Source organism: Culex pipiens, chromosome 1, assembly GCF_016801865.2.
Source record: "Culex pipiens pallens isolate TS chromosome 1, TS_CPP_V2, whole genome shotgun sequence".
Taxonomy (NCBI): domain Eukaryota; kingdom Metazoa; phylum Arthropoda; class Insecta; order Diptera; family Culicidae; genus Culex; species Culex pipiens.
The window spans coordinates 40,454,576-40,468,571 of record NC_068937.1 but is presented as its reverse complement, the minus strand read 5'-3'; the positions used below and the strand labels follow the sequence as shown (position 1 = coordinate 40,468,571).

The window sequence follows — 13,996 nt, the reverse complement described above, 5'->3', positions numbered from 1 at the left end:
ATCAATACTTTTCTAGTAAAACATCATATTTTTGTATTGTTACATTACAGATGACTTGCCTTAAACATTTTAGAGCAATTTTGCCAACATGAAACTTTAATTAACAAAAGTTATACTAAAAAGTATTTAAATTTTGTAAAATCCATTTATTTATACCAAATAACTTTGTATGTTTGGCTAAATGAAGTTAAAACTGTATAAATATGCCAAAAATCACTTTCAATTCATGTTTTGAAAGATTTACATGGATTTTGCAATGTTTAATGAAGAAAAATCAAAGTGTCTCATTGTTACCCTCGGGCTTAAATGAGTGGGGAACAATGAGACAGCCCTGGATTCTGGGTATATTCTAAATTTTGGTCAAACCTAATGAAAAGACATTGTAGCCCAACTCAATCCCTATGCAACGTCGAAAGAAATTTGAAAAAATATTAGTTTTGGTGTAAATGGCAGCCTACGAGCGCAAAAGTATTTTTTGTCCATAATTTACTTTTACACCCCAGAATCAAACATTTATGAATAACTTTTCAAGGGAGCGTCCATAACCAAAGCCACTTATATGGCAGACGTGTATCCAGTAGACACACCTTTCCCCCAAATATGAGCCTGATTGGTTGAAACTACGACTTGTGAGAGCCATTTTATCATTGTTCCCCGTGTCTCATTGATGATGACTACTCTACCCTATACATATTCTCAAAATTTAAAAAAATGGGCGTTGAGCCAGGGCATTTTTAGGACATTCTCATTATTTGAATTATTTTTTTTTACATATTTAAATTAAAAAAAAAAACAAAGTTGATTTAACAGTCATGTCTAGTCAAACAGATAAAAAAATATTGAATTTTCTTCGACATATTGAAAGCCCAATGAAAATATTCTAAAATTTTCGTCTCTCCCTACAAAAGTTTCAATAAAAATAAAGAAAAAAAAATATTTAAACACTGAAAATATTGTATAGTTTTTATTTACTTGATTTTGTTATTTATAGCGTTTATTTCTTAGTCAATTTTATAACAATTTTGTGTTAGTGTATCTTTTCCTTTCAATTCTTCAAATAGTTAATTTCACACTTTTCAATTGAAAATAAATATAATTTACATGGCCCAGCTCTTTGAGTTGTCCCACCCGGTGCACGCTAGTGATAAAAAGGCTTTGGGGAAGAAATATTTGTTGGATGTTTTTATTTTCAAGCATTTGGTCAAATAAATAGGAAGATTTAACGGGATTTCGTGGAAATTTGAAAAAAAAAACTTCAAGCTTTTCTCGCTGTCCGCGAAATCGTGAAAATTCACTTACCGTAAACTGGGGTCAATCGGGACACATGGGGCGAATTGGGACAGCAGTTTTAACCATGTTGGAGCACAATATTTTGATTTTTCTGGTTGGTTTCGGTTAGAACAGACTCAGGCCAACAAAATGTGTACATCCATTTCCAAATTTAAAAGCTTTAAGTGCTCTAGAAACTGCTGTCCCTATTCAGACTGTAGTCCCGATTCACCCCAGATTACGGTACCCTAGATTCTCGACACGGACGAACGGACATGACACCAGGAACAAACAAAGAAACAAATTTCTGAAGCAAACTATCACTTGCGCCATCTACACTCAAGTGGTTGAAGTAGCATTGCGCGATCACGCATGATTTCTCAAAATGTCTTATGAAATAATTAATTAAAACATTTAGCAATAGTATTGTACTAGAAACAGTTTTTTGGCATAATGTTTGTCTTTATAATTCTATGTAATTTATCGAGGTTACTAAAATTGCCGAAAAATTGATAGAAATGGTATGTTTAATATAAAATTATACGACCATTTCAAAAAGTGCCCATGAGTTTGCATCACCAGCTGGCTTTGTTTACGTTTAAGACCACGTGGCGCGAAGATTTTGACATAAGCGATCTCGCTTAAGCGTGATTGCCTCTCACCCAGCCGGCCTGGGTTCGATCCCAGACGGTCCCGGTGGCATTTTCGAGACGAGATTTGTCTGATCACGCCTTCCGTCGGACGGGAAGTAAATGTTGGCCCGGTCCAGGGGGTAGCCATCTTGGAAGTTCAGAAAACAAACACTGACAATCAGTATTATACATATTACTATGGTAACACGAAGTGTGTTATCCTTCTTGAACTCAAAAGTCCCATGAAAATGTGTAAAAGCAAACTGAAAATGTGTAATGCCGATTCTGAGTGTACGGGCGCACTGTTTTGTCGACCCGGTCTAACCTGAAAAGGTTAGGTCGTTAGCTCAGTCCAGGTGTAGGAGTCGTCTCCCTGGGTCCTGCCTCGGTGGAGTCGCTGGTAGGCAGTTGGACTAACAATCCAAAGGCCGTTAGTTCGAATCCTGGGGTGGATGGAAGCTATGGTGTAAAAAGAGGTTTGCAATTGCCTCAACAATCAAACCTTCGGACAATTAGTTTCGAGTAGGAATCTCGCAATCGAGAACGCCAAGGCAATGCTGTAGAGCGAATAATTTGATTTTTTATCTCGTTTGCGCAGGTTTTCGCCAAGAAGAAGTAAAAGAAAACCTGCTTCACTTCTTGAAACCCCGTGTCATGTCCGTTCTCCCGTGTTTTCGATACTGAAAAGTCGGTTTGAGGCCAAAACGGTGAGCTTTTTTTTCTTTATTGACATTTTTACATTGTTTTTGAATTTAGATGGGTATGTGTTTCAGAGTGTGAGTTTGTTGTGTAAATTCTGACATACAAGCTACCAAAAATTGCACTTCCTTTTTATTGGTTCTTAACCTTGTAACCGAGCAAAAAAAAAACACCCGAAAAGCTAGACCCATTGACCATTTGCCACCATAAAAAGAAAGCAAAAGTGGCGATGGAATGCCATTGTCACGTTTTTTGGCTTTTCTATTTCTGGTTTTGTACGATTGTCGCCAGAATGGCACACACACGACATAACCTAACCTATATATCTCTAGCGTAGCATTTATGTCTCTGTTACCAGGAAAGTCGTCCCTGCGTTACTTCTTCTTCTTCCATCACATTTAGCTTAGTCGTGTTTCGCGATATCGTTGTGTGTTGATGGGCTCCCGATAAGCCATCGAGAAAAGGGGAAGAAGGAGGAACCGTGGGATCCTCAAACACAAACACACACACAGACGTCATGCGATATGTGCTTGTTTTGACATGTGTCAATCAGCTGCAATTAACGTCAGAAAAGGGTTTGTTTGCGGCTTGAAGAGGAATGGATAGATATACGGTATTGTTTCTATTCAATTGTACATGGCTAGGCAAAAATTCTCCAGGGGCTTTTTCAAATTGGGTTTAGACATAGTTCAGAGTAACGCAGATATCCATAGAAAGAGCATCAACATTCGGCCGACGTAGTGCAACCATACTAAAGAGACAGACAACTGTTTGAAAGGTCATTAGTTATTGAGAGGTTTCCATGTGGCTTTTTTCACTAACAACAGCAACTACGAAGAAATTTTTGCTCGGAATAGCAATGGATAGTTGCATGTGCCGTTCCGTTATCGTTGATGGATGGACACTATGGACAGCTTAATGAGTTTATAATTTATTTAACTTGAGCCATGGTTCCGCTTGTCATTGTTTGGCCAATTAGTATTTTAACATTCGCTTTGCATGATGTTTTGCCTTCCTCACTGAGGTAAGGCTATAATCCTGCTCTGAAAATGAACTTTTGATTAAAAGCTCCTAGACCCACCTTCATGTATACATATCGACTCAGAATCGAAAACTGAACAAATGTCTGTGTGTATGTATGTGTGTGTGTATGTGTGTGTGTATGTGTGTGTGTATGTGTGTGTATGTATGTATGTGACCAAAATTCTCACTGAGTTTTCTCAGCATTGGCTGAACCGATTTTGACCAAACCAGTTGCATTCGACTTGGTTTAGGGTCCCATACATCGCTATTGAATTGTTTGAAGTTTCGATAAGTAGTTCAAAAGTTATGTATAAAAATGTGTTTTCATAAATATCCGGATCTCAATTATATGCATGTAAACGATGTCCGGATCCATCATCCGACCCATCGTTGGTTAGGTTATTGAAAGGGCTTTCCAATGAGTCCAAAACATTGAAGATCTGGCAACCCTGTCTCGAGTTATTACCACATAAGTTATATCTGTGTTCTTTTTTTGAAATGTGTGTCCAAACCACTCATATTACCCATTTTTGGTAAAAAGTGAGGAAGGCATCAACCACATAGGTGGATTAAGTTAGTTTTTATTTTAACTTTAGATTTAAACTGAATTTCAAACTTTTACTGCAAATCTTTAGATTTTTTTTTTTTGCTAAAAATATAAAATTGACAGATCTTTGAATTGAAAAATTCTATATCGTCAAAATTGTTGTCAGTAGCATAAACCAACTTAATACCATTTAAGCAGTACCACCCGTGTCCCTCCTCATTAAAAATACATTTTTGCATTATATTAACAAGAACCCCTCCACATCTGAATCCCAGTTGGGATCCACCCTACCCCGAATAAAAAAACCAAACGCAAAGTACCGCCGTCAGCTCTCATTTGTCGAGGGGCGTTTATTAAAAAGGTCGGTACACGTTACGCAGAGGACGGCAAACACCCCGGAAAATGAGCCAAATAATGGGGAGCAAGGGAAGCAGCGAAATAAGTATCAAACCACCTATTTGGAGGACGAGACACATCTCAAAGTAGTTTTGGTGAAAATGGGTTGTCAATTCTTTGTAAAAATATGTAAAAAGTACTTCTATGGTTGAAAAACGTCACTAGACCTGCCTGTAGACGACTGTGGCGATTATTGTTCATCTATTATATTTCTGACAATATTCTCAAAACATCAGATTCCAGGATTTGGGAGAATATGAAACTCTCAGATTTCAGCGAACACAATTATCATGCTTGCTAACTCATATCGCCCTCTCGCGATCTCTGATTGTGGTTTTCTGAGAGAACAAAAGACTCAGCCGTGAGAGCGCGTGGTCGAGGAAACACGAGAGAAAGGAAAAGATATCGCATGCAATATGAAATAAATTTGGAGAAGGAATTATCAAATTATCGTATTTTCTATCACTCATTTTCAGCATGGCCAAATGGGACACCCCATTGCTCGATTTCTTAGGCAAAAATAAGTATCTGGGCCATTTTTGAGCCAAATAAGTTGAGGTTTTGGGGTTGAGCGTTGAAGTTTTTATGGGAAAAATCGCAAAAATATATGGGGAAAAACATCGGTTCAGGATTTTGTGTTAGACCCATAGAATAGCACAGCTTTTCCACAGAAAGAAAGACAAAAAAAGACATAACAAGAGCCAAGTGTATGCCACTCACCGTGTGTTAAAATATTAATCGTCTCATTATGCACGTAGAACAGACTGCTGAGGCATCCCTTGACGCCCTGCAGCGGCCGGTACCCGGTCAGCACGTACGGGTTGAACTGCAAATGCTGGGGCATGTCCTTCCACTGGAGCAGGTCGTCCGGCGGAGTCAGCAACCGGTTCAGCTGCTGCATCAACGGCGGTGGTTGCTGTTCCGTCGTTGACCCCACCGGATCTCCGGTGTCCCCACCCGGGCCCTCATCCCCAGGTAGAGTCTTCTTTTGCGGTGTCCCCGTCGGTGGTTCCGTCACCGGTTCTTCCCGTCGCGATTGCGGTTGCACTACCACTACCGGCGGCGCAGGAGATTCACTTTTTGATGGCACTGCTGTTGACGGATTTGATGTTGTTGTTGTAGTAGTCGTTGGAGCACTTGCACTACCGGAGGAATTTGTTTGCGGAACAACCGACGACGGTACACTGAACGGAATGACCGGAGGCGGAGGAGTAGGAGACGCGACGATGGTTTCGGTCCCGGAGACCGAGGTCGCCGCCGAGCAGGGGGACACTACCTGCATGCTGTCGTCCGGTTCCTCCAGCTTGGCCCGTGAGCTGTGAAGGAGAGTGGAGAACAATAGAACATCGCGTTAGGGTGGTGTGATTGATAAGTAGGGTAAATAATCTCTCAAATTTAGACCGTAATATGGGGTGACATAGATAGTCGATTTGATAATAATTGTCTAAAGCTATAAACTGGTGAAATAATATGAACAATTATTGTTCATATCATTTTACCAGTTTATACTTTCAGACAATAAATAAACAGTATTCAAGTACCAAGTAATCAGAAAAACATACAAATCTCTTTAAAGATCCATAAACTGGCAAGGATGCTGATGTTTTTTTTTTGTTTTTTTTTAATGCTAAAACGACCTTTTTCAAGAACTTGAAGTACGCCATCAAATCGGGAGCCCAATTTTCCATAATAATCCCTTGAACTCCAAATTATCAACTCGTCATTATTGCCAGCTGCAAATAAGGCCGTTGAGAACAGTTTTTGAAGTTCATTAAATCTGAATTTAAAAAAATATATGTTTAAGGGTAATGATTGGAAAATGATTCTTACGACTATTCCAAAATTATAGGCTTGTTTTGGAAATTTTCATTTTTGGATCATATATGCCCATCAGGCCTATAAGGGTTGAAGCCATTTTATTTCAGTAAAAAGTTATTCTGGATTATTAAATATCGTAATCATTTTTATTGCAAACAGCAGAAATTTCACATAACTTTAATTTTTCAGCATTGAAAATCGGACCATTTGTTCCCGAGATATATGTTATCAAAAAATAAGGGCACATTTTGCCGGTTCTCTTTTTATCAGTTTTTATCATTGCATGACCGTATCTCAGCAACCAAAGTCCGTATCAGCAATGATCAAATCTGGAGTTATTTTTTTTTGAAAAGGTCCAATAAACCAAATTTTCAGCTTTTGCTTTTTGGGTGTTTTTAATACTCCTGACGCAAGGCGGTTTCAAAAACACCCAAAAATTATTCAAGACTAACATTTCAAAAGGGCATAATATTGAATGTTTGGCCCTTTTAAAATGTTAGTTTAGATTTTAAAAAAAATAAAATATTGTTTTCAAAAAGATCGGGAAATTTCACGTTTCACATTTTAATACAATAGAAAATGGTGGGTTGTTTGAGTGAGTCTTAAAAACTACAATTTTTCTGTTTCTTTTTCTTTAAGCAGCTGTATCTCAGCAACCAGAGGTTCAATCTTCAATGTCTCTTAGACAATTTTACATAATTTGTTTGAACTTTAAAAAATCAGATATGGTCTCTCATGGTTACTATTTATATAAATCGTTGTTAATATTTCGCTGAAATCAAACTATATCTTGAAAACGAGGACCTTTATAAAAAATCTGTAAAGTACTTTTAGATTGCATAAAAAAAATAGGTAAAAAACAATTTATGTATAAAATTACGATATTTTACAAAAATCACTATTTAAAAAAAACCATAACTCCGCGGCCATACTTCCCTATGGCTCAAAAATTTCGGGTTTTGGTCCCTTAAAACATATTAGAATATCTCAAAATTAAAAAAAAAACATATTTTAATTAAAAAATCTGCAATTTTTTAACGCTTACCATTTTTTTCTAAATAATCCTCAACAATACCTACAACTTTGCCGGAGACACCAAATTGATCAAAACAATCATTCAAAAGTTACAGATTTTTAAATGTGATCGTATTGTGGATTTAGCTCGTAGCTGGATTTTCTGGCATCTTCTCACGGTCATTGGAAACGGTCGTGGATAGACCTAGGGGTTCCCAGTTGGAGTGAAAAAATTCAATTTATAGAAAAATTATGGATTATAATTTTGCTTTTTTATCACTTCTCCGACATCAGGAATAATTGTTTGAACATGCTTGCAATTTTTTTATTCGGTCAGAAAAATATTATTTTTCTTGAAAAAACTTTCATTTTTAATCACATGATCACCCCTAATTCTGGCTCGATGCCGCCATCATGCGACCGCGTGCTCCGTTTGTTTGTCAACAAAGCTGCAGCTGGATGGTGAGACGAAGTGAGGGGGGAAGAGATTTTGACATTTTTATGCCCGCATCTGGCCCGCCGCCTATTTCGTCGGTCACTGAGTCGCCGGTTGTTTCCTGTGACCGAGTCCAGCTAGGAACTGATCGTACAATACCATTTTTGGATTAACAGCTTCCAATATTGTATGGATGAACCAATGACACAAAATAGATCTTTAGGTCATAGGGATGGCCCCCAAAAAGTTTGGGCCATTTAAAAAAACAATAGAAAAAAAGTCCAGATCGGCAGATTTCGTAGACAATTACTCCCATTCTGGAATTTCCTGCCTGATGGCATTGTATGTGCCCTTAAATATATCTCGTGTTTTATTTGAAAAAGTCCTATAAACATAGGGAAGCTCGTAACATGTAAGACTTTTTCGACAAAAAACTCTACACACTAAGATGTTTTAACCGAATTCGGTAACGTTTACCGAATTTTCAACTGCTGAACAGTTCGGTAAACTGAAAATTACCGAATTCGGTAAAAACTTACCGTAATTCAGTAATGAAGTTCATTATTGTTTATCGTACAACCGAAACTCGGTAAAATTGTGTTCATTTTGACAGATGGTTTACCGATCCAAACTTTACCGATTTTTCAACCACTGAATTCGGTAATAAAAATCTAAGTGCACATGTAGATATCAAAAAAATTAAGAATATAAGTTGGAATAGTATTTGTAGACTGTCCCGCCCGTGTGGATCAATCGGACCGCGCACTGGACTCACAATCCAGAGGTCGCCGGTTCGAATCCCGCGGCGGGCGCTCTAAAATTCTTTGTGTAAATATGGGTATTCGGCGCCGTCGCTCCGTGCCATACTTTCATACACTTAGGAGCCCAGGGCGGCGAAGTCCTTGTAGATAAAAGGAAGACACTAGTGGTTGGTACTAGCAATGGTGGCCGACAGCTATAAAGTCAACTTCGTTTTATAGTATTTGTAGAAATCAATTATTTGTGTATGAAATCATTTTGAAAATCATCGAAATAAAATTCCGTGCATCATTTTTGATCGGTTCCTACCACTTTGCCGATAACACCAAATCGATCAACGTACCATTTTTGTATGAACAGCTTGTTTTGTATGGACCTGGTATATCAGTATAGAGAGAATGCGTAACGTGATTTTCGAATGATCCCACTTTGTTTACATCTACAAAGTAGGAGGCTGTTCAAGCTCAAGCATGACTTTTTTCTTACTGGTAAATGAACACTGATTATAAAACAGTCAGTGTCAGTGGCTTTATTTTGTCTTGTTTTTGACTTCATCGCTAATTCTAGCGAAGCTGATCAAAAAAACAGAGAAGATTTTCACTGAACCAGTAGGTTTTCAAACGAAATCAAACAATTAAGACAGTCTGGATGGAACGCATCGACTCCATAAACAATTATTATAAAAATGACTATCTCGCCTTCAAATTTCTCAAGATTTCTTGACTTCAACTCCATGTCCTCAAAAGCCACAAATTTTTATTCTGGAAAAAAAAATTTGTCTTATTTTTTTATTTGTGAGTTTTAGTATGACCCCTTAACTACGCTAAAGTAATTTAACATTTTTAAATTCAAGATGGCGGTCAAAATAGCGGAGATGAAACATTGAAAAAATGCATTTTTGTATTTAATAGGCAATCAAGCGTTCAAATTTGACTAACAATGGGTCGCAGAACTCAAATTTAAAACAAAAACCCCGAAAAAAAATTGTTGTTCATGATTCGATTATCCGAAGTCCCATACAAACCTTCGGATAATCAAACTTCGTATAATCAAACCTTAGGAAAATCGATGATTCGGATAATCGAGTCAGGACTGTATTTTTAAAAATGAACACGGGAATATCAGCCAACTTCATTTAGGGTCAAATGCAATAATATTGAAGCGCTAACTATGTTTTCAAACAAGCGTTAGGGTGTCAAAAAATCATAATGAAAGTTTATGAAAATTATTTGAAAAAACGTTACTTAATCCACCCTTAGTGGTTGGCGCCTTCCTCACATTTAAAGGGTGCTATGCAAAATCCAAAAAGTACGTAAAAAACATTTTAGTCCTTATAACTTTTTATAGGGTTGTCAGATGTTTTGGACGCGTTAGAAAGGTCTATTGAATAACTATCCAACAATAGGTCGCATCTGGGTGCTGAAAAGACAGAATGCGTAACGTGATTTCCGAATAATCCCCACTGCTCCTCACTAACACAACTGCACTACAGCTGTAAAAATAAACAAAGTAGAAGGCTTTGTTCAAGCTCAAGCGTGACATATTGTTTGCTGCAGAAGTGACTCGTTTTAAAACATTTTGGATCTGATGATACTAAAGTTTTCGCAGAAAAATTTAGTTTATCGCACTTTTTTTGTTCGTAGACTAAACGTTGGGCGGCAAAAAAACCTTCTTTGTTTTCAACGTGGTGAAAAATTGCGTCAGAAGTGGGAGGAATTTTGTGAATCAGAAGAGCAGCCGAATGGAAGTTACGAGATTATGTATGTTTGAAGCGCAGTGATAATACAGGAGTAAGATTATTCAATGTTATTTGGCAGGTGCCATTAGTTACTGATAATTCGTCGTAAACAATTTGTAAACATAGGTTTTGCGTGAGACATAGCGCTTATTGAAATGTTAGTGACGAATAATGCCAATCACGATTTCAACCCTTTTCTTAAGATTTGTTGACTTTGGATACCTCAAAAGCTCGACGCCCTCGACTTTTTTTTATTCCTGACGAAATAAATTTTAGATCGATTACAATACTTGCCACTTCTTGGCATCATTTTTCAAACAGTAAATTGGTTCCGCTTTGACAGTTCTAAATTGAGGCCGCTTTGCGGACAACTATTCTGCACCCAGGGTCGCATGAGAGATCCGGACAACATTGTCATCAAAATATCTGAGATCCGGCCTCCAAAAAGTGCGTAAAAAACACTTAAGTGCTTATAACTTTTGATAGGGTTGTCAGATCTTCAATGTCTTGGGCGCGTTGGAAAGATCTATCAAATACCTTTCTGAAAATGTATAGCATGGCGGGTTTTCTTACAAAAACCTTCCGGACTTTTGTTAAATTCGTTTTTTTAGCATAACTTTTGAAGTACTAAATTAAACTGCACAATTTTTAATAGCGACTTACGGGACCCCAAGACGGATCGAATGATGCCAAAACGGACAAAATCGGTTCAGCCAATGTCGAGATAATTGAGTGACAATTTTTGGATCAACATCCCGCCACACACACAGACATTTGCTCAGAATTTGATTCTGAGTCGATAGGTATATATGAAGGTGGGTCTAGGAGGTCTAATAGAGGAGAAAACACGTCCTCTATAGAGGAGAAAATCGTGACGTGACAAATGAACTCAAATCACTCAAAGTTCATTTTGTGAGTGACTTTAACATTTTGCCCTAGTTTGACAGCTACATTGTCCCCAGTTTTCTGTGGGAGAGAAAAGGAGGCGAGTACTTTATGAAAATCATACCTGTCAAAATTCCTAGCCTCAAAATTTTGTCGCGAGTTGCTTTTCTCCTCTATTGGGAAGTTCATTTTTCGAGTGATTTTATAGCCTTTCCTCAGTAATGTGAGGAAGGCAAAACACAACAATTTAATGTTTTGCAAATAACTTAAGCTGATTTTATACTACGAAGCTCAAATTTTTCCAGCATGGTTCGCAAAAATAAGCTTCCAATTGCTATGATTTTTTTTTCGGACAATTCTTCCAAATACCGAGAAAAAGAGGGGTGCATTTGCCCTGGGGGTCCCTCTATATTTAAATATGATTGAAACTTTTCAAATCCAAAGAACAATTTGTTTTTTTTAAGAAAAAAATATCTTTAAGACAATTGGATTTGTGTTTTACTCTAGATAAAGCCTTTTGGGTAATTTAATAGCATTTTTGTGTGGGCAACTATCAAAATGTATGAAGATTTGTGTGGACCTTATCGATCATATATCTTAAATTTCATAAATTATCTCAATCATAACATAAATATTCTAGATTCGTCAAATGCAAGAAAACAAACTAAAACCCCATACTCACATTTGCGTTCCAACTACGTCTTCACCTTGACGTCACGTCCGCCGTCTCTGGCGTCACGATCCGTAGCTGCTGCAGCCTCACAGCGCCGATGACTCGACCACGCACGACCTTTTTTCACGAGTTGGTTTAGAGTATTCACACACGCGAGCAAATCACGAGATTTCCTCCCGTTTCCCCTGTTTCACAGATCCCAAACGGGGGTATTGCACTTGACCCCCCTTTTCCACTTTTTCTCTCTCTTATTTCTCACGACGGTGTCGCGAATTTTCCCGCCGCGCAAACCGCGTTTTATTTTCACTCACTTTTACTCGCAATTTTTCTTTTGCTTTTTTTCTAATTGCGATGTGCACCCTTAAGAGCAAAAAAAAATCGCGCAAACACAAACACAGAAAATTTGGTACAGATTCTATATTCGTTCCGACACGGGTCGGCCTATCGCGTAATCTTTATGTAATCCCAACCCGGTGGTAATTCACCCCTCCCTCCTCGTCTGAAACTGTGGGATTTGATTTTCCTATGATTTTCCACTAAATTTTTCTTCTTTTGCTCCGTTCACTTCCTGCCTTGCCGCTGGAGACCGCGGTGGCCAGATTATGCAAATTTTCCACAAACTTCCAGATCTGCAAAGAAAAAAAACACCACAAGCGAGTGAGAAAATGGAAAGAACGAACAGAAAAAAAACTTCACACACTCGGAAAATTATTTACTCTGACACGCTAAATTGAACAACCCCCACGAGAATGATGACAACAAACAGGCAGCTTGCTTGTTTCTCCCAAACTAAACAATGCGCCGAGGTGAAAAGTGCAAAAGAACAGCAGCAGGCTTGCTTCTTTTTTTGTGTTGGTCCTCTTCTCTCCCTTAAGGTGGTTGTGTCGTCCCGCGTGGAAAAGCAAACGAAAACTAAATATCCACGCGCGGTGAGGAAAAATGAGACAGGAAAAACTGCAACGCACACACACACACATACACACGGCGTGACGACGACGACGAAAATATTCTCGCAAAAAGAAGAGAAAAATTCTCCCAGATTTTTGCATCCGCGCTTAGAGAATTTTTTGAGCGAGAGAGAGAAACATCTCACGCAAACTTGGGAAAAAGAAGGGGACATGCATGTTTAGGGGAATCTTGAGAAAATTATCAAATTTATTTTTTACACCGATTTAAAAATATTTATAATACTGGCATCCGCTCCCTAACGCCAAATATTCTTCCAAAAAGAATGCTTCTACCGTGTCCCCTTGACATATTGAGCAACTTTTGTTCTTCGGAAAACTTTATTTCTCTTGTTTTATGTTTTTCTTGTTGGATGCTTAGTATTTTTATTTGCATTTATCTTGTTTTAGTTTTTGTTTTTGCGTACAGGCACACGGTGTGTTTCGTAGAACAAACTTTAGACAAAAAAAAATCGGCATGTCTGATATTTGGCACTATGAAAGAAGGGTTCTTTTCGACATTTTGTGACGTATACCGAAATATTTCAACTTTTTTTTGAAGATTTTTTTTCGATTTATTAGGATTTTTCTTCAGCAAAGTCGCTGAACATCGATGGGTTCATGTTCATGTCCATCAATTTTTTTGAAAAATATGCCTTAAAGACTCCTTATTGCATAATTCACTAATATTTGGCCTCCAAAAAATGTTTGTGATACCAAATTTACCAGATTTCTAGCTTTGTTTGAAATAACCCAAAAATCTAACCTGGAAACGTCAATGCGACCGTATGAAAATCTTTTCTTTGTACAATTTATCATGAAATTACAACAATTGATTGCCCGGATACAAATTCGAGCACTAATTACTGCTAAACTTAGAGTATTTTCTTAGAGCTATTTGTTACCCAAAAGACTCCCAAAATTATTTTTTAATCTTCTGCCATATATCACTACACTCAACCCCCGGTGGTTGGTCACTTTTTCGTTTGACACTTTATTAGTTTGTACCCCGTTGGTTGGTCATAGTCAAACTAAAAAGTGACGAACTGTCACTTTTTACACGGCGCTCACGCACACTATCAAAAGAAACGTTTGGTAGTGTGTGTGAGCTCAGTTTAAAAGGGGTGTCAAACTAAAAAGTGACCCCGTTCGTTTGACAACAG

The 13,996-nt window shown here is 37.8% G+C and overlaps 1 protein-coding gene across 1 annotated transcript in view; it reads right to left on the bottom strand.

Annotated features, from left to right (window-relative positions):
* The window catches only part of LOC120415881 (progestin and adipoQ receptor family member 4), a 98,343-nt gene extending 85,833 nt beyond the window's left edge, over positions 1–12,510 (bottom strand). The window contains exons 1-2 of the mRNA XM_039577557.2: positions 11,899–12,510; positions 5,287–5,882 (exon numbers count right to left, since the gene is read on the bottom strand). Of these exons, the coding sequence (XP_039433491.1) occupies positions 5,287–5,848 (562 nt within the window). The 5' untranslated portion in view covers positions 5,849–5,882; positions 11,899–12,510. The remainder of the gene's footprint in view (positions 1–5,286; positions 5,883–11,898) is intronic.
* Between the last annotated feature and the right edge of the window lie 1,486 nt (positions 12,511–13,996).